The sequence below is a fragment of the Spermophilus citellus genome (genome assembly GCF_964194105.1).
Source record: "Spermophilus citellus genome assembly, chromosome: 2".
Classification (NCBI taxonomy): Eukaryota; Metazoa; Chordata; class Mammalia; order Rodentia; family Sciuridae; genus Spermophilus; species Spermophilus citellus.
Window position 1 is genome coordinate 210,675,798 of NC_138183.1, and position 22,134 is coordinate 210,697,931.

General features: G+C 40.1%; 1 protein-coding gene across 1 annotated transcript; it reads right to left on the bottom strand.

Annotated features, from left to right (window-relative positions):
- Positions 1 to 19,042: 19,042 nt before the first annotated feature.
- On the bottom strand, positions 19,043 to 21,996 carry KCNJ11 (potassium inwardly rectifying channel subfamily J member 11). The gene has a single exon (XM_081281272.1). The coding sequence runs from the start codon at positions 21,330 to 21,332 to the stop codon at positions 20,160 to 20,162; it is 1,173 nt and encodes a 390-aa protein (XP_081137398.1). The 5' UTR covers positions 21,333 to 21,996; the 3' UTR covers positions 19,043 to 20,159.
- Between the last annotated feature and the right edge of the window lie 138 nt (positions 21,997 to 22,134).

A 22,134-nucleotide genomic window follows, 5' to 3' on the forward strand; every position in this document is an offset into this window, starting at 1 on the left:
TTTTCTTCTCTTACTTTATATATATTTTTTTCCTCTCACTTGTCTGTTTCCCTGGATTCTCTTTCTCTCTTTTCTTCTGTTAACAGCCAACCTCTATTGATTTCTCTTTCACTCTTCCTATAGTCTTCTATCTTTTCTCCTCTTTCCTCATAAACATCGTGTGGTACACTACTTCTGTTCTCTCTTTGTCCATCATTAGAAATTGTAAACTCTTTTGCAGACTTACTGTTGATACTGTAGACAATACTTGAACACATCATTTCTGTTTATTGCAACAAAACTGTAGACATCTTAATAGGAGCTATTTGGTTTAAGGCTGTATATTGTTTGCATTGGGTGTTGTTAATATTGGTCTCCCCCTTAAAGGCAAGATACTGGGAACCTTCAGGGACACTCTAAATCTACAGGGTAGAAACTGTACTGCCTCATATCCAAACTACTAGATTGTAAGACACACAAACAACATGAAAAAACAAGGGAACGAAGAACCCCAAACAAAACAAGATGTTCTAATAATAGAATCCATTGACAACACAGTAGAAGAACTCTCAAAGAAGGAGTTTATAATTTACATAGTTAAACTGATCTGCAATATAATGGTCAAGATAAGAAATGAAATCAGAGATAAATTTCAGGAGGTAATCATATCAATAAAGAGATAGAGATTCTGAAAAGAAATCAAGTAGACATCCTTGAAATGAAGGAATCAGTAAACCAAATTAAAACTTCAATGGAAACTATCACCTACAGACTAGACTTGGAAGGCAGAACCTCAGGCAATGAAGACAAAATATGTAATCTTGAAAATAAAGATGACTATGCAGAGAATATTGTAATGGAACTTCCAACAATTATGGGACAACACGAAAAGACTAAATTTAAGATTTATTGGGATAGATGAAGGCAAGGAGGTACAAACCAAAGGAATGCACAATCATTTCAATGAAATAATATTAGAAAATTTCCCAAACCTAAAGAATGAAATGAAAAATCTATTCAAGAGGCTTACAGGACCCCAAATGTACAAAATTACAACAGATCCACATCAAGTCACATTATAATGAAAATGCATAGCATACAGAATAAGAATAGAATTTCAAAGGCCATGAGAGAAAAATGTCAGATTATGTATAGGGGGAAACCAATTTGGATCTCAGTTGATTTCTCAACCCAGACCCTCAAAGCTGTGAGGTCCTCAAATAATACATATCAAGCCCTGAAATAAAATGGATACCAACCAAGAATTTTATATCCATCAAAATTAAGCTTCAGATTTGAAGATGAAATAAAAGCCTTCCATGATAAACAAAAATTAAAAGATCTTACAAGTAGAAAGCCTGCACTCCAGAACATTCTCAACAAAATATTCCATGAGAATGAAATTTTTTAAAAAAGTAAAAACCAGCAAAAGGAGGATCTACACCAATAGAATAGTCAATCAAAGGAGAAACTAAGACAAATTAAAAACCAGAAATAAACCAAAATGACCGGGAATACAAATCACATCTCATTAATAACCTTGAATACTAATGGCTTAAAATCATCAATCAAAAGACATAGACTGGCAGATTGGATTAAAAAACAAGGCCCAATAATATGCTGTCTCTAAGAGACTCACCTCATAGGCAAAGGCATCCACAGACTGACAGTAAAAGGATGGGAAAAAACATTTCACTTATTAAGATTGCATAAAGAAGCAGAGGTTCCTATCCTTACATAAGATAAAGTGGACTTCAAGCCAAAGTTAAACAGAAGGAACAAAGAAGGTCATTTCAGACTGCTTAAAGGAATGATACATCAGCAACACATAACAACTGTAAATATTTATGCTCCAAACAATGGAGCATCTCTGTACATCAAAGAAACCCTTCTCAATTTCAAGAATCAAACAGACCACAACACAGTAATATGGGTGACTTTAACACACCTCACTCACTCCTGGACAGATTTCCAAACAAAAACTAAACAAAGACACTATAGAAATAAACAATCCAATCAATAATTTAGACTTAATGGACATATATAGAATATTTCATCCACCAATGAGCGAATATACTTTCTTCTCAGCAGCACACAGATCCTTCTCTAAAATAGACCATATCTTATGCCACAAAGCAACTCTTAGCAAAAACAAAATAATAGAGATAATACCCTGCATTCTATCAGATCATAATGGAGTGAAATTAGAAATCAATGATAAAATAAAATGTAGAAATACTCTAACACCTGGAGACTAAATAATACGCTATTGAATAATGAATAAATAGAATAAGAAATCAGGGATGAAATTAAAAAATACTTAAAGGTAAATGAGAATTTGATACAACATATCAAAGCCTCGGGACACTATGAAGGCAATGCTAAGAGGAAAGTTCATTGCATTGAGCTCATTCATTAAATGAATAGAAAGTCAATGAATAAATGACCTAATAATACATCTCAAAGCCCTAGAAAAAGAAGAACAAATCAACACCAAAAACAGTACAAGACAGGAAATAATTAAAATCAGAGATGAAATAAATGAAATTGAAACAAAAGAAACAATTCAAAAAAATTGACAAAACAAAAAGTTGGTTCTTTTAAAAGATAAATAAAATTGATAAAACCTTAGCCATGCTAACAAAAAGAGAGAAAACTCAAATTACTAAAATTCATGATGAAAAAGGAACTATCGCAATGATATTTGCAAATTTATAGTCCAATAAATCAGAAAATCTTGAAGACATTGACAAATTTCTAGAGACACATGACCTACCCAAACTGAATCAAGAGGACACACACAATTTAAACAGATCAATTTAAAGCAATGAAATAGAAGATGCCGTTAGAAGCCTACCAATCAAGAAAAGCCCAGGACCAGATGGATTCTTAGCCTAGTTCTATAAGACCTTAGAAGAATTAACACCAATACTCCTCAGTTAGTCTATGAAATAGAAAAGAAGGGAACACTTCCAAACTCATTCTATGAAGCTAATATCACCCTGATACCAAAACCAGACAAGAATATCAAAGAAAGGGGCTGGAGTTGTGGCTCAGTGGCAGAGCGCTCGCCCAGCATGCATGAGGCACAGGGTTCGATTCTCAGCACCACATAGAAGTAAAATAAAGATATTGTTTCCACTTAAAACTAAAAAAATAAATATTAAAAAAAGAATATCAAAGAAAGAAAACTTCAGACCAATATCCCTGATGAACATAGATGCGAAAATTCTCAATAAAATTCATGCGAATTGCATACAAAAACATATTAAAAAGACAGTGCACCATGATCAAGTGGGGTTCATCCCAGGGATGCAGGGTTGGTTCAACATACAGAAATCAATAAATGTACATCACATCGATAGATTTAAAGACAAGAATCATATAATCTTCTCAATAGATGCAGAAAAAGCATTTGACAAAACACAGAAATTCTTCATGTTCAAACACTAGAAAAACTAGAGATAGTAAAAACATACCTCAGCACTGTAAAAGCTATATATACTAAACCCAAGGCCAACATTATCCTAAATGGAGAAAAGTTGAAAGCCTTCCCTCTAAAAACTGGAAGAAGGCAAGGATGCCCTCTTTCCCCCTTGTATTTAACATTGTCCTTGAAACTCTAGCCAGAGAAATTAGAAGAAAGAAATTAAAGGGGTAGTTCTGGAACTAAAAAATGAATTCAGCAAAGTGGCAGGAAATAAAATCAACACCCATAAATCAAACATATTCCTAAACATCAGTGATGAATCCACTGAAATAGAAATTAGGAAAACTACTCCATTCACAATAGCTTTAAAAAAATAAAATACTTGGGAATCAATCTAACAAAAGAGGTGAAAAACCTCTACAATGAAAACTACAGAATACTAGAGAAAGAAATCAAAGAGGACCTTTGAAGATGGGAAATCTTGGGTAGGCAGAATTGACATTGTCAAAATGGCCATACTAGCAATTACAGATTTAATGCAATTCTTATTAAAATGTCAATGACATTTCTTTATACAACTAGAAAATAGAATCATGAAATTCATTTGGAAAAATAAGAGACCCAGAATAGCCAAAGTAATCCTTAACAAGAAGAGTAAAGCAGAAATCATCACAATACCAGACCTTAAACTATACTAAAGAGCAATAGTAACAAAAACAGCATGGTGTTCTTCTCTCTCTCTCTCTCTCTCTCTCTCTCTCTCTCTCTCTCTCAAAAAAAAAAAAAAAACAGCATGGTATTGGCACCAAAACAGACACATAGACCAATGGTACAGAATAGAAGACACAGAGACAAACCCACATAAATACAGTTATCTCATACTAGACAAAGGTGCCAAAAACATTCATTGGAGAAAAGATAGCTTATTCAACTAAATGGTGCTGGGAAAACTGGAAATGTTTCTGGAACAAAATGAAGTTAAACCCTTATCTTTCACCCTGCATGAAACTCAAAGTAGATCAAAACTTAGGTACTAGAACAGAGACCCTGTGCCTAATAGAAGAAAAGTAGGTCCAAACCTTCACCATGTTGGCTTAGGAACTGATTTCCTTAACGAGACTCTAAAAGTGAAAGAAGCAAAATCAAGAATCAAGGAATGGTATCAAACTAAAAAACTTCTTCACAGCAAAGAAAATAATAACATGAAGAGAGAGCCTACCAAATGGGAGAAAATCTTTACCATATATACCTCAGATAGAGTGTTAATCTCCAGGATATATAAAGAGCTCAAAAACTTAACACCAAAAAAAAAAACAACCCATAAATAACTCAATCATAAATGGGCTAAGGAACTGAACAGAAATTTTACAGAAGTGATCAACAAAAATATGAAAAAATGTTCATTATCTCTAGCAATTAGAGAAATGCAAATCAAATCTACTCTAAGATTTCATCTCATTCCAGTGAGAATGGCAATTATCAAGAATACAAACAACAAGGCGAGGATGTGGGGAGAAAGGTACACTCATACATTGCTGGTGGGACTGCAAATTGGTACAATCACTCTGGAAAGCAGTATGGAGATTCCTCAGAAATCTTGGACTGGAAGCACCATTTGATCTAGTTATCCCACTTTTTGGTTTATAATGAAAGGGCTAAAATTGGTATATTATAGTGATGTAGGCACATCAATGTTTATAACATCTCAACTCACAATATTGAATCAACCTAGGTGCTCTTCAACAGATGAATGGCTAAAGAGAATGTGGCATATAAGGAATAGTATTCGGCCTTAACTAAGAATGAAATTATGGAATTTGCTAATAAATGGATGGAGCTGGAGAATATCATGCTAAGTGAAATAAGCCAGTTTCTAAAAACCAAGGGCCAAATGTTCTCTCTGATATAAGGATGTTAATTCACAATAAGGGGGAGGGCTAGGGAAGAATAGAAGTACTCTGGATTAGGCAGAAGGAGTGAAGGGAGGGGAGGGGGCTTTGGGTAGGAAGGATAGAAGAATAAATTGGACATTATTATTCTATGTGAATATATGATTACATGACAATTATGATCCTACATCATGTACAACCAGAAGAATGAGAAGTTAAACTCATTTATACACGGTGTGTCAGAATGCCTTCTACTATTGTGCATAACTAATTAGAACAAATAAAAAATAGCTAGGAGTGTGATTGCTGAATCATATGGTTAGACTATGTTTAGCTTTTAAGAAACTGCCAAATTTGTCTTCCAAAGTGGCTGTATCATTTTGTATTCCTACCAACAGTGAATGAGAGTTCCTGTTATTCTGTATCCTCAATAAAATTTAGTATTGTTAATTTCTTTGGATTTTAGGCATTCTAATAAGTGTATAGTGCTATCTCACTTGTTTTAATTTGCAATTCTCTAATGACATACAACATTGAGCCTCTTTTTATGTGGTTTATTTATAAGGCTTATCTTTTTATGGTTTATTTGACATCTCTTTTTCTACATATCTTCAAAATGTCTCTTTGGATCTTTTGCCCATTTTTTAAATTGGGTTCATTGTTTTCTTATAAGAGTTATAAGAGTTCTTTGCATAATTTGGATACAAGTTCTTTATCAGATTATGTTTTACAAATATTTTCTCAAAGTATGTGGATTGTTTTTCATTTTCTTAACAATATTTTTTGCAGTGTAGAAGTTCTTAATAATTTTCATTTTTCTTTCTTAACTCATGCTTTGGCATTGCATTTAAAAGTTCATCACCAAACCCAAGTCCACCTGAATTTTCTCCTCTACTATCTTCTAGAAGTCTTATAGTTTTATGTTTTCATTTAGTTCTGTGATTCCTTTTGAGGTTTTTTTTTGGGGGGGGGGGAGGGTAAAATATGCCAGATCTGAGTATAGATTCCATGTGCATTTGTTTGCATATAAATGTCCAATTGCTCCAGTACATTTATTGAAAAGAATCCTTTCTCCTTTGAATTTCCTTTGTTCCTTTGTCAAAGAGCAGGTGGATATATTTGTTTGGGTCTGTTTCTGGGCTTTCTGTTGGATTCCATTGATCTGTTTGCCTGTTCTTTTGTAAGTATCACACTGTCTTTGATTACTGCATCCTCATAGTAAGTCAGGAAGTCAGAAGTGTCAGCTTTTAATTTTTTTGGTACTTCTTTAGTCTAGTGTTAGTTACTTGGGTCTTTTGCCAGTCCATATAAACTTGAGAATCAGTTTGTTGAGATCCACAAAATAACTTTCTGGGATTTTAATTGGGATTGCATTGACTCTGTATATCAGTTTGGGAAGAATTGACATCTTAACAATATTGATTCACCGTATCCATACACACAGAATATCTTTTTATTTATTTGTATCTTTGGCTTCTTCCCTGAGTTTTGTAGTTTTCCCATTCAGATCTTGTATGTATTTTGACAGACATATCTAATTATTCCTTTTCTGGGAGGAGGATTGTTCTTAATATTATTGTATTTTTAATTTCAAATTTCAATTGTTCATCATAGGTTATATGCAAACAATTATTTTTGTATATTCATTTTATATCTAGCAAACTTGTTGTAATCACTTATGAGCTTCAGAAGACTTTTTTTGCCAATATTTGGAATTTTTTTACATAAATAACATTGCCTATGAACAAATTCAGCTTTATTTTTTCCCAATATATATGCATTTTATTTATTAAAAAAATCATATTCTATTAGCTAGGAATTCCAATATAGTGTTGAATAAAAAAGAGGGGTTAGAGGGGGCATCTTGCCTATTTTTAAATTTTATTTTCTTATTATTGAATAATGACATTAGTTGTAGGGTTTTTGCTGTTGTTTGTTTGTTTGGTTGATTTGTTTTTTAGAGGAGGAAGTTTATTTTGGCACTTAGGGTTTCAGAGTTCTAACTTCTTAGAGCCTGACTCCATTCATAAGGGCCTGAGGTAGGGTAGAACATCATGGTGGAAGAGTATGGCAGAGGTAAGCAGCTCAGAACATGGCCATCAGGAAGCAGAGAGAGCTTGGTAGATGTTCTTTATCCAGTTAAAGAAGTTTCCCTTTATTCTTAGATTCCTGAGAGTTTTAACCTGTTAAGTACCAAGTTTTAAATTCTGCAAACAGAATCATTATTGCTCAATTTAAGACTTTATAGGTGTCCCACATCTGGGATGATTAAACAGAATGGGTTTTAATATGAATGCATGTTGGATTTTGTCAAATACTTTTTCTGCACTGTTGATTTGTAGTCATATAATTTTTCTTCTTCACTCTGTTGATATAAGGGATTACATTAACTGATTACTTTTCTATCTGGAAAAAATTCCATTTGCTTGTGGTATATAATTCTTTCAATAAATTGTTAGATTATTTGCTATTATATTGTTGAGAATTTTTGCATCTAGTTTAATGAGAGATAGTGGTCTGTAATTATCCCTTCTCATAATATTATTATGTGGTTTTATCAATAGGCTAATACTGGGGTCATAGAATGAATTAGGATGTGTTTCCTCTACTACTTTCTGGAAGAAGTTGTAAAAAATTTGTGTAGTTTCTTCTTTAAATGTTGAGTAGAATTCCTGGTATTTTCTTTTTTTGAAGGTTATTCATTATTTATTCAATTTATTTAATAGGAATAGACCTACCCAAATTATCAATTTCTTCTTATGTGAGTTTGAGTTTTGGTAGATTGTGTCTTTCAGGGATCTGGTCCATTTAATTTAAGTTATCAAATTTGTTGGCATAGAGTTGTTCTCATAGTATTCTTTGATTTTTTTGGTCTATTTTTTATTTCCTCTTATTTCTGCATGCTTTAGTTTTTAATTTCTCTTTATTTTCTAGCTTCCTAAAGTAGATATTTATAATTTTACCTCATCTTTCCTCTTTTTATGTAATTTCTCTTTTGCATCATATGCATTTGATACCATAAATCCCCTTATAAGCACTGCTTTTGCTCTATCCCACAAATTTAGTCAGTTGTATTTTCATTTCACTTTATTCAAGATATTTCAAAATCTTCTTCTATGACCCATGCATTATTTAGAAGCATGTGGCTTATTCTACTGGTAATTTGGGATTTTTCCAGCTATCTTTCTGTATATTGAAATATAATTTAATTTCATTGTGTTGTAAGAACATACTTAGTATACTTTCTATTCTTTAGAATATGTTAAGATGGCCAGGCTCCGCGGCACATGCATGTAATCTCAGTGGCTCAGGAGGCTGAGATAGGAGGATCAGGAGTTCAAACCCAGCCTCAGCAAAAAGCGAGGTGCTAAACAACTCAGTGAGACGCTGTCTCTAAATGAAATACAAAAAAAATAGGACTGTTGATGTGGCTCAGTGGTCATTTGCCCCTGAGTTCAATCCCTGGTACCCCTGCCCTCCCCCAAATATGTTAAGATGTATTTTATGACTCAGAATGTGATCTATTTTGGTAAAATGTTCCATAGTTATAGTATTTTATAAAAGTCAATTAGATCCAGTTGGTTGGTGGTGCTATTCTGATAGGGACTGTTCTGACTGCTGTTATGCCTACTGGGTCCATTAATTAATGAATATGGGTTATTGAATTCTTCAGTGGTGATAGTGGATCTCTTTTGTAGTTCTCAGTTTTTTGCTCATGTATTTTGACAGTTTGGTGTTAGATATATGTTCATTAAAGCCTGTGTTTTGGGGGCCAGGCATCGTGGTAAATGCCTATAATCCTAGCAGCTTGGGAGGCTGAGGCAGAAGGATTGCAACTTCAAAGCCAGACTCAACAACTTTGCAAGGCCCTAAGCACCTTAGCAAGATCCTATATCAAAATGAAATATAAAAAAGGGGCTAGGGATATGCCTCAGCGGTGAAGCAATCCTAGGTTTTTCCAGCTATCTTTCTGTATACAAATATAGTTTAATTTCATTGTGTTGTAAGAACATACAAAGTACCCCAGTACCAAAAAACCTCCAAAAGACTGTTTTTTTTGAGAATTGATTACTTTTTTTTTTCAACATTTTAATTTTTAGTTGTAGTTGGACCCAGTACTTTAATTTTATTTGTTTATTTTTATGTGGTGCTGAGGATTGAACCCAGGGCCTTGCACGTGCTAGGCAAGAGCTCTACCGCTGAGCCACAACCCTAGCCACAACCCTAGCCAGAGAATTGATCACGTTTATCACTAAATAATGTCCCTCTTCATCTCTGATAGTTTTTCTTGATCTGAAGGCTACTTTGTCTGAAATTCACATAACTACACAGTTTTCTTTAGATTAGTGTTAACATAGTATATATTTCTTAACCTTTTTACTTTTAATATACCCGGGCTTTCATATTTAAAGTGGGTTTTTTATAGAAAACATATACTGTATTTTATAGAATAATTGTTGTTACCACATTTATGTATATTCATTAGAATTCTGTGCATCCTAATCTTGCAGCAAAGACAGTGTAGTAATAAACAATTATTAAGTAATATCAGCACAATTGAAAAAAGTTAACATAATAGTTGCACCCCACTTTTTTGAAAAAAGATGTGACAAAAAATCTGTGATGATTATGTGGTGAAATACTATATTTGGTCTTGGTTTTTAAAAATCCATTTCTATAGTCTCTGTTTTTTATTGGTTTTTTAATTTAATATTTATTTTTTTAGATTTCGGCGGATACAACATCTTTGTTGGTATGTGGTGCTGAGGATTGAACCCGGGCTGCACGCATGCCAGGCGAGCACGCTACCGCTTGAGCCACATCCCCAGCCCCCTTTTTTTTAATGATTTTTTAAAAAATAAATGACAGTGGAATGCATTACAATTCTTATTACACACACATATATATATATAGTCTCTGTTTTTTAATTGAAAGATTTAGACCATTCACATTTAAAACAATTGTGCATATTGTTGGATTAATGTGCACCATTTGTTTTCTATTTTTTTTAAAATAAATATTTATTTTTCAGTTATATATGGATACAATATCTTTATTTTATTTTTATGTGGTGCTGAGATCAAACCCAGTGTCTCACACATGGTAAGCGAGTGCTCTACCTCTGAATCACAACCTCAGCCCCTTGTTTTCTGTTTGATATACACATTCTTTTTTTCTATCTTTCCCTCTTTTTATACCATATCTGTTTGATGAAACATTTATATGATTTTTTTCCTTCTATCTTTGTATATCAATTATACTTTTAAAATGTGCCATGGTTGCCTTAGAGTTTATAATGTATATTTACAACTCACCTACTTTCAATTAATATTCTATTGCTTCATAACAGAGCATTTCTAATTCCTCCCTCCCATCCTTTCTAATATTGCTGTGATTTATTTCAATTATACATATGCTGTGATCACCTGATACATTATTGCTGTTATTATTTTGAATAATTATTAAGGACAAAAATTTTAAAATTTTATTTTACTTTCATTTATTTCTTCTCTGAAACTCTTTCTTCCTTTATGTAGATTTTAGTTTCTGACTAATATCATTTTTCTTCTCTCCGAAGAATATTTAATCTTTCTTTCAGAGCAGGTCTATTAGTGACAGAGTTCATTTAGTTTTTGTTTGAGAGTCTTTAACTTCACTATCATTAATTTTGGGAAATTTTCAGCCATTATTTCTTTGAAGTATTTCTCTTGGTCCTTTTTCTCTTGTTCTTTCCATGAATGTATTCTATACCTTTGTTCTTAATCCCATATCTTTTGGATATTGTGACTTTTTAATTCATTTTTTTCTCTTTGCATATCAGTTTGAGAAGTTCCTACTGACATCTTCAATCTCACCAATTCTTTCCTGGTCAGGGTCAAGACGATTGACAAAACCCCATCAAAGGCCTTCTGAATTTCATTTACAATATTTTTATTTCTAGCATTTCCTTTTGATTCTTTCTGAGAGTTTCTGTCTCTTTTCTTCCATTACCCATCTGCTCATATACATTATTTACTTTTTTCCATTAATTACCTTAACATTTTAATTAGTTATTTTTCCTTTTTCCTTTCTACTACAAAAAAATAGATACTATTATTTTAAATTTCCTATAAATTCCAGAATCTGTGTAACACCTGAGTCTGGTCACTAAGTTTGCTTTATCTTTATGTACTTTTCAAAATGCCTTGTAATCTACTGTTGAAAGTCAGGTATTATGTATCAGGTAAAACAAACTGAGGCAAATAAGCCTTTCTTTTTTTCTTTTTGAAATATTGGGGATTGAATGCAAGGACACTTTACTACTGAGCTATATCCCTAACCCTTTTAACTTATTATCTCACTAAGTTGTGAGGCTGGCTTTGAACTTGTGATCAGCCTCCTGAGTCATTAGGATTACAGACATGCACCCTTGTACCTGGTGCAAATAGGCTTATAGTGTGGGGTTTTATGTTAATTTGGTCAGAAGTTGATCTGTGTTTAATATTTGCTGTAGTTGTTGGTGCTAGAGGTTTGATGTATGCTAGTGTCTTTTTTAAAATCCCCCTTTCTGGCTGTCTTTGCATTTCCCTATGTACTCCTTCTTAAATAGACTATGTGTCTTGCAGGTCTCAGTTGTAATTCCCCACTTTCATACTAGAGTCCTGTTGAGGTGGTGGTAAAGTGTTGGGGAGACAGAGTCATAATCTTATGATTAAATTTCATTCTTTTAATGTCCTGAGCCCCTGGGCTATGACCTTTAGAAATATCTCCCCCTCCCCATCACCACTTTGTAGTTGATCAGGACTGGAAGGATTGGCATTGACTACTTGCTCTTCATTCAGATCAAGATAGGTTCCAGCAAAGTCTTTTCTCTTGGGAACATTCTTTGTTATGGAGAATTCTCTTGGATGTATTTTTAAATGATTAGTTTCCCCTGTCTGAAGGAGGAGGAGATTTTTCTTGAATCTTCACTATGAGAACCTGGTGGTGTTCCTGGAGGTAAACCCATTGAAATTCGGTAGTTTTCCTATGACTGGGCTCCAAAGAGGTTTTCACTCTTAAGCTTGTCCACCTCATCCTTTAGAAATTCATTGAAGTTACTTTTGAAATACTTCTACTAGTTTATGACTTCAGCAGTTTCTACTTAAGGTTATTTGATCTTGGTTGTAATTCTCTGAATCTGCCTGTCTTTCTAGTTTTCAGGGTGGCAGTTTGCCCCACCACCTCAATTCTTGGATGGAGCTACAAAACTTATTGCTTTGCAGTTTGTGAAGCCTTTGTTCTTATTATGAGGATGGGAGTGATGATGACTTACAAGGTTTTTACCTGTCAGATGGGAAACTGGAAGTAAACAGCTTTGAAAAAGGTGGTTTATTTTTCTCTCACACAAATGGACTAGCCCAGGGTGGGTATGGTAATACTGTGACCATCCTTTTATCTTGTCACTCTGCCATCCTTAGCATGTAGCCTCCACCTTATATTTGGAAATGGATTTTTTCATTCTTCAGCCATCATCATTTGGTATTCCACCATTGTACAGGAATGATGAAGAAAAGAGGGAGATAAGAGTTTTTTTCTTTAAGGCACCCTTTTATTCAAGGATACTTCCCAGAAGGAGCTCTTGGTACTTTTGATTATATCCAGAACTACTAGACTCTAAGTTCACATGGCTATATCTACCTGGAGTACAATTTGGGCAAGTTGTCATGTGGAGCTAAATATGCTTAGAATTAGTAGTCTCTATTACAATGATGTCCCAAGGCTTTCTTCAGATTCTGAAAGGTGTTTGATAACAAACAGTTTAAGAAATCCTGCTTTACAAAATTATTTGCACAAACACACCCAGAACATGAGACCTATGCAGTGTCCAATTCAGTTTACTTACCTTTGCTAAAGGCTTGCCTTGGGTCAGTCATTGGGCTGATAGTAAGGAGTCCTTATCTACCCTCAGGGAGTTCCCAGTTTGGTGTGGTGAGACTCCAGCTCATTGTTGGGCGTGGTTGTAGTATTACCTATGCCCCACAGTCTCCCTCTTTAAAGAATGGAATCCTATGTTTCCTGTCTTGCCTGGCTGTAGTAGCAGTGATGCAGAGGTATGTAGATGTGGTAGAAGCCAGTTACTGCAAGGTATGGGAGAAGAAAAGGGTAGTGGGATGCTGGGTCCAACTGTTTGACTTCCCCAGATAGCATATTGATTTCGGAGCAAGCCACTGTGAAACATAATGAAGAAAACATATTGTAAGTCAAGTGGGTTCTATCCAGAAACCATTAGCATAAAAAAGCGGACTCAGAAGTTTCCCTGGTACCAGGAGATTTCTGACGGCATCAATTCTGAACCCATCAAGAATGAGGATGGTACATTTGCCATACTAGCAACTTGAAGCTGAAGTCCTCTCTGGAAGACAGGGGGACCATCTACTAGTGTGTGGTATGGCACATATCCTTGCACAACCCCTAGACAGTGAACTACACACTGAATATTACAGGTGAGCATATTCCTGCACATTTCCCCTACTTTTAAGCTTATGGGTGTGTAACTTAAAACTTTGGTTCCCAGGGAGTCTAGGGTATTTGCCTAGGGGGTGATGGGTAAGGAGAGGAAGTGTTGACTGAAGAGAACAAGCTTTGGTCTGGTTCAAGTCAGCTCCAGAGTTAGCTGTCCACATTAGATCCCTAAACCAGGGCAGATGGTCTGATTGGTGGGGAGAGGTGATAATAGTTGTCAGATGGAAATAGGGCTATTTGTCAGCTCATGGCAGCTTCAGTGTTCTGGGTGTCCATGTAGCTTGCACTGGCTGCTGCTAGAGGAATAAAGACAAGATCCTGTCCATGGCTCCTGAGGATAGGGGTTATCAGGAACCAGGGACCAGCTCCGCCAGGACCTGCCCTTCTAGTCAGGCTCCATGTCCACTATGAACTCTTGACTGAAAGGTTAAATCAGTAGTCCTGTCTTATAGGCTGTGTCCCAAGATGAGGAGGCCATTGTAGGATGGTCCTGAAGATGCCCAGGGCTTTCTGCAGGCACATCAAATCCTTAGGATAACACAATTTACTGCAGAACCCCTCTTGCTGGTGGGGTGGGGTTTTTTGAGCTTACATACTGGTTGCCTTGGTCATGGCTCTGGTCTTGGATAGGATGACCCTGTGGATCAAATGCATCTTCCTGAGCTGAGAGGTGTAAGGAAGGTTAAGGGCTACCTAGGGACTCTGAGGGATGTGATCTGGATGTGCCAGATGGCTCCTAGAGGGAGAAAGGAACTGTTTCTGAAGGTAAGGGCCAGAGGTATGTGTGAGTGGGGTGTGCAGGATGTATGTGGGGGGGGGTGGGATGGGGAGTGTGAAATTGAAACATGCTCTGTGTGGATGGCATGAGGGGTTTGTCTGGGTGATAAGAATATAGATGATAGAAGATGGTGTGGTATGGAAACTTTGAAGATGAGTGTGGTATGTGTATGAGGTGTGCAGTGTGCAATAGTGCAATTTTTCTGACATGTGCTAAATACTCTCATGTGTGAAAATATACACGATAGGAATAGAGGTGCTGAGATATGTGGCAGAAGGTGGGTGGTTAGATCTCTGACAGGGAAAATGACATTAATCACATAGATTCTAGTAGCAGTTTTGTGGTCCCTTTGGGCCTTGTCAGTAGGTTTCATTCTTTCCCGTTTTGGACTGATTGTATCACTTGCACTTTATTGTAAAAGGTAAGGGGTTCCTCAGTAAAATGTAGCCTTGGGTCTTAAACTTGGCTCCTAGAGTTCTTTTTTTTTTTTTTTTTTAGAGAGAGAGAGAATTTTTTAATATTTATTTTTTAGTTTTAGGTGGATACAATATCTTTATTCTTTAATTTTTTTTATGTGGTGCTGAGGATCAAACCCAGAGCCTTGCACATGTCAGGCGAGTGCGCTACCGCTTGAGCCACATCCCCAGCCCTAGAGTTCTTGATCACAGGAAAGACTGTAGGCTGTTCTTAGGATTGAAGCTGGGATATTGTGTGTGTGTGTGTGTGTGTGTGTGTGTGTGTGTGTGTGTGTGTGTTTTCTGATGTGTTGGGGAAGAACTTTCCCATCTGATTTCCATGTGCTGCTTTGTGAAGCTGGGGAGACACATTGTGGAGCCTCCCTGTGTCTCTCCATATAATATGAGGTTCACAGTGAATTGAACCTGACCTTATTAGTTCAGAGATGAGGTCTTTGAACAGTGTGGTCTGCATTATTCTCACACCTACAGAAACTGCTGGCTGAGACAGGGAAATTCCTTCCCCTACTTGCTCATATTTTATTAGTACCTCAATGGATTGACTTACCACTAGATCTTACTGGTTTTACTGAGAATTCCTGACCTTCACTAGAAGTTTCTAAACTCAATCCCCAACTATGGCCCAAATAGCAAATAAAATAGCACAAGCATTAGAGGCCCAAGGGACCAATGTAAATGTGTTGGTTAAAATGGTTCTAGAAAAACACATTGCAATCAAATATTTATGGGCCTGCCAAGGCAAGATCTGCAAGAGTAAATACTTCTCACTGTAAATGTGTTAGGGAGAGCTATCAGTCAATGAAAAAAAACCGCTTATCCAAGACTGATTCAAGAGATTTATTCTCCTAGTTGGATCTAAGCTAATGAAAAAACTGGATCTAAAGTGGTTTTCAAATGTTTCTTGCAATATTTGTGATTACTGTCATATTTCTTGCCTTTCTCTGATATCCAGATGCTATCATGACAGACAGACATATGGCAATGACACAACTGAAAGTGGAAGAGAAGGCTATGATCACCCTGGGTCCAGGGGTAGCTTGCACAGACAGCTCCATCCTACACTGTGAAGAGCAGGCTATGCTCTGATCTCAGTTACTTCGTGAGATACAGAATAGTGGTTTGCAGGCTGTGCCTGACCCTGAGTTAATCCATTTTGGAAAGCAGTAGTTTGCCATAAGCTACTCCATTTTGAGACAACTGCCAAGGTAAAATGATTCTGTACTTTCTTCGTACAAGGAAACAACTACTATCTGTCCTATGCTATTGGTAGATATACAAAGATCAGGGGAGTAGAAATAGAACGACAGGGAAGAAGGGAGAGAAAGTAGAAGGTAAATGAGATGAATTTAGCAAAATCATGTTATATTTATATATAAAGATACCAAAGGGAATTTCACTTTTATGCATATATAGAAGAAAGGTAGTTTAATAAAGGAGAGAAGGGAGAATAAGAGGAGAGAAGGGGGGGCATAATGGGGCTTGAAATCAAATTCCTTGCATGTATGAGTTTGTAAAAATTAACCCAATTACTATATAATTATGATGCTCTAATAAAAATATTTAAAAAATCCTTTTCTGACCACCTACATTGACTATCTTTGCCTTCTTATCTCTCTCTGCTTGTGTTCTTGGCTCAGCATACTGGAACCCTGCAGCCACGTTAACTATTTCTTAGTTTTTCTGTGATAACTCTATATATCATTGGGTGAAGTATATGATTTGAATGTTAGAGATATTAGAAATTAAGATTGGAATGGAATAAAAGAACTTGTGTTTGCCCAGCTTATGACTATCAGGTTGGTTTTATAACAAGAAGTGGGTAGCCTGACTTCCCTCATCTGTGGAGCTCAGGACGAAGGCCTGGGACATGTTACACCATTGATATAAATTGGTGACAGAAGTTTAGCAGATCTTCCCCCTCGGGCTGCATCATCACTGACTGGGAACAGAGTAGCCTGGAAGGCAAGGAGCCCAGGGCTTATGCAAGCAGGAGGAGGAGGGAAGGTTCACGGTACATGTAGCTCAGAGAAAGTATCTGTGAGGCCCCTCTGATTCTGGGTGTTTGGAGCATAATCTGCACTGTCATTTAACATAGCTGAGCCTGCTGTCAGTCTCAAATCTGGGACTCAGAGAGACCCTGGGAACTCCCGAGTTACACTATATATTTTGATCATGTGGGGGCAAGGATGGCTTAGTCCAGCTATTGAGGAACTTTCCAGCTTCTCTCTAATCTAAGCCTTAAGGCTGGGGATCTCCCTTAGAGTGGTCAGAAATGGCAGGACCAGCAGCTCCAATTTTCCGGGATCATGTAAGTCTTCCTTGTGGCCAGAAGGTGGCGCTGAGACCCCAGTTCTGCAGATGTCAGGCTTCACCAGCCACTTAAGGTCTGTGAGGGGTTGGAGGAAGATTATTCTGGATGGGACTCCAAAGATGCTGTGACCAAGGGGCTCCTTGTTAGTGACTCTGGCCTCTCCCATGGCCTTAGGGTTTGACCAAATTAAGTTACAAAAGCCAGACTCTCAAAACTCCAGGCAGACTCTGACTAGTTTTTCAATCTCTTCTTTGAACCAGAAATGGGTCAGCTTTGCAAGGAAGGGAATCAGTGCCAGGGACTATGTGGGTGGAGGAAGAAGAAAGTTTATAGCTCACACAAACAGCAGCAACTACCTGGACCCCTTGGCTTTCTCTTGGCAGACTGTGACAGACCCTTACTGATCCAACCACAGCCCAGTCTGCAGGTTTCTTTTTAGTAATGACTCTGGCTTGTGGTTCGTTCGGTACATCATCCTTCCATCTGTCCATCATGCATTCATCGATTCCTTCACTCAGTACCTACTCAGTGTCAGACCCAATGTTGAACCAGACACAATTCCTAATCCCAAGGAGCCATGAACTTTGGGGTCATAAACACAGGCAGAGGAGACTGCTCAGGGAAAGGACAGTTTCTCCCCAGAGAAACCAAGAAAGGCTTTGAGGAGACATCACTGGGTCTGAACTTCTATGGATTTTAGCAGAGATGAGGCCTGGGCAGCTCAGGCAAAGGGGAAATCATAACGAAAGGCTTGAAAGTCAGAATCTCAGTTATGTGCAAGGAGGGGACACACAGATAGTGAGGGAACTGGCTGAATCAGGGTGCAAATTATTCTGGTAAGAGAACAGTGGAATATAGGGTAGAAAGGAGTCAAGTCCTGAAATGGCTGGCTAAGAAGTCTAGCCTGGATCCAGAAAGTAATGGGAAACTACTGAAGGGACTTCATGTGGGAGGAAATGATCATAACCCTTCTAAGACCACTTATATGGCTACAGGTTGCCACAACCCCTCTAATCCTGAGCTGGAAGGGGCACGTGTAGAAAGTAAGACTAAGCAAAGAAATGCATCACTGCAGGAAACTATAAACACACTTTCTCTCTTAATGCTTGCTTAGTCAGTTTTCTCATCTTATGGATGATTTGGCAGCAATCACAATAATTAACTATTGAACACTTATTACAGACCAGGCACTTTGACATTTACATATGCTTTTCACTTACGCCTACAGTTCTATGAAGTAGATACAGTTAGCATAGATAAGGCAACAGAGACAGAGAGGTTAAGTTACTTGGCCTAAATCATATAGCTACAGGCAGGATTTGGACCCAGGCATATGTCTGGAAAATTCACCTCCCAACCACAACCCTTATGTCTGTAGTGACCCTACTCCTCTCCCTAGGTATCTTACCTTCCAATAGATCCCTGGGAGGGAGGCAGGGCCCAGGGCTATAAGGCCTTTTGGATACTCAAAAAAAAAAAAAATGAGGTAGCTAGACTGCTGGCACTACTAGGTCACCTGAGGAGGGGGAAGTGCCCCTGAGCTGGGGGAGGAGGAGCCAGCCTCAGCTCCCTTTCCTGGCCTCCCTGCTAGGGCTCACAGTACTTCTTGAATGTGGGGTGACAGCTGCCAGCCCCACCCTCCCTTTCCACCAGCATACTTGCTGCCTCCCCAGCAAGAACAGCCCAGAGTTTAGGTCATGAAGGGGAGGCTTTATTGACAATGCAGAAGGCAGAATTCTGGGCAAGGACACACAGCACTGCTCCGTGAGTACAGGCTCTAAGAGTCCTGGTTTGGGTCAAACCCATCAGGACCAAGAGCCTCTTCACCTCAGGGAGCTCATACCCCCTACCATTTGGAACTTTCAACACTTTTTCCAGCAACTCAAAGGCACCCCCACCCCCAGTTGTCCTCTGGACAAAGTGAGTCACAGCTGCCATTGGGGAACCAGGAGCAGAGTTCAGTCTGAGGCCCGTTGTATGTGGTAGCCACAGGACCTCTTTTCTCAGCTCTCTGTGCTTGGCATGTCACTGGCTGCCTAGCCCATTCTAGCCTCCCAGGTTGGAGACAGAATGGGAACAGCAGCCCCAGCCCAAGGAGTCCTCTCTGCAGAGAGGGTGAAGTGGGTGAAGGGCAGGGTGCTGGGCCCATCTCTTGCTCCCTAAGCTGGGCTCAGCAAAGCCTTCTTCTGTTACCCTATCCCTGTTGGGTCCCCCTCCTGGGCTGAAGCCTGCCGGTGGAGAGAAGCCCTGCTCATCTCAGCCTACCCCCACCTGTGTAGGTTCCACAGCTCCAGCCGTGGAGCTGCAATGTACTCTCACCACCTGCCCTCCCTTGCAGGCGGAGCCCACCCCTTAGCCCATCACTTTTTCAGGGACAAAGTAGAGCTGGGGCCTGGCCACGGGATTTCTTGGGGACCACAGACACCAGAAGGCAGGCTGCCAGTTGGGGATTGATTTCCCCAGCCACCTGCCTGCTGGTATTAGGCTGATCATGGGGGCCAGGACTGGCTGGAGACCCAGTTTTAGGGCCTAGTACACCCACAGTCTTCCCTTGGGCAGAGAGAGAGGGATAAGCCAGTCCTGAGCTGGGCTGGAGGAGCAGGGACAAAAATAACCCAGTACGGGCTCCTGCTGAGGCCAGAAATAGCATAGTGACAAGTGCCTTGCAACACCCTGGGCACAAAGCAGGGAAGGCTGAGCTGAGGAGGGTCCAGGCCTTCACTTTGCCAAGGGGCCCACACCACATTCACTCTACCTACCATACCAAACTGCCTGTGTGCACATGCACATGTGGGGACCCAGGGACCATGACTTAAGTCAGGGCATCTGGAGAGATGCTAAACCTCGGTTTGGCCTTGGCCATGGCCACACTGCGTTTGCGCAGGGGCCCGCGGGCAGAGGGGAGGGTCAGGGCATCCAGCAGGCTGCGGTCCTCATCAAGCTGGCGGGCTGTGCAGAGTGGCGTAGGCACTTTAATGGTGTTGCCAAACTTGGAATAATCCACGGAGTAGCGGCCGTCCTCCTCAGCCACAATGGGGACAAAGCGCTGGCCCCACAGGATTTCATCAGCTAGGTAGGAGGTGCGGGCTTGGGTGGTGATGCCTGTGGTTTCTACCACACCTTCAAGGATGACAATGATCTCCAGGTCCTGGTGGTGGTGCAGGTCACTGGGTGCCAGATCGTAGAGTGGACTATTGGAATCAATGACATGGTAGATTATGAGCGGGGCCACCAGGAAGATGCTATTGCCACCCACGCCATTCTCCATGGGGATGTCCACCTGGTGAAGGGGCACAACTTCGCCCTCAGGGCTGGTGGTCTTACGCACCACCTGCATGTGGATGGTGGCACTGATGATCATGCTCTTGCGGAGGTCACCCACGCGGAGCATGAAACAAAGGCGGCCATGGCGAACAGCAATAACAGCATGCTTGCTGAAGATAAGAGTCTCTGCTCGCCGGTGCGCCTGCGCAGTCTTCATGAAGATGCAGCCCAGCATGATGGCGTTGATCATGAGCCCCACGATGTTCTGCACAATGAGGATCAGGATGGCCAGTGGACATTCCTCTGTCACCATGCGCCCACCAAAACCAATGGTTACCTGGACCTCGATGGAGAAAAGGAACGCGGATGAAAAGGAGTGGATACTGGTGACACAGGGCACTATTGTGCCCTCATCAGAAGCCAGGTCACCGTGGGCAAACGCAATGAGCCACCAGACCATAGCGAAGAGCAGCCAGCTGCACAGGAAGGACATGGTGAAGATGAGCAGTGTGTGTGGCCACTTGAGGTCCACGAGCGTGGTGAATACGTCCTGCAGGAAGCGTCCCTGCTCCCGGATGTTCTTGTGGGCCACATTACAGTTGCCTTTCTTGGACACAAAGCGGGCCTTCCGCTCTCGAGCCCGGTACCTAGGTTCTGCAGGGTCCTCTGCTAGCCGTGTCAGCACGTACTCCTCAGGGATGATGCCCTTGCGGGACAGCATGGCTCCGGTAACCCCAGGGAGGGGTTTCCCCCATGGGGGGCACAGCCCTGACCTGGCCTAGGGTCTCCCAGGCACCCTCTCACCTTGGGCTACCCTCAGCCTGGGCTATCTTCACACCTGAGATGGCCCGTCCTTCCAGATCCGTCTTCACCTCCACCTGGATCCTGACTCACTTCTTTACACCAGCCTCACCCTTCAGCCTACCTGCCCATTGCCTAGTGAGCCCTCCAGCCAGGCGGCCCTGGATCCCCACACAGCTCTCCTCCACACCTGGGCCTCCTCCTAACATCCCTCTGGTCCCCCAGCCTTCCTTTCTCAACCCACCTCAGAACTTAACACCTCCCGATCTTACCAACTAGCGAGACCTCGCACAACCCCCCACTGTTCTGCCGCCCCACCCATTTCTGTCCCAGATCCTCTCCAAGCTCCAGCTTCACGTCCCGACTGCCTCTTCTAGGTATGCGCCCTCTTTCCTACCCCATTCCTCCCCTATCGCCCCCGCCGCTCCCGGGATCTCTCTCCAGCTCTTGTCCTCTCTGTCTCCTTGGGATCCTGCGCCCTCCGGAGTCACCACCCGACCCGGCTCAACTCCGGATCCCCTCGCCTCCCGCGCTACCTGGCTGGGCTAGCTCAGAGTCGAGGCCTCCCGGCTGCTCGCCGGCCGGCCGCACGCAAGCCCGCCCCGCGATCCCCGCCCGCCGCGCGGTCCCTGCCCCGCCCGCTTGTCGCCGCGGCACCTGCTCCTGCTCCTCAAGCCACAGCCGTCGCCTCCCCGCCCCCTCCCGCTGACTGCGTGCTGGCG

Bases quoted from the DNA above. Each gene is read 5' to 3' on its own strand.
- KCNJ11 (XM_081281272.1), bottom strand. From the start codon at position 21,332: ATGCTGTCCCGCAAGGGCATCATCCCTGAGGAGTACGTGCTGACACGG.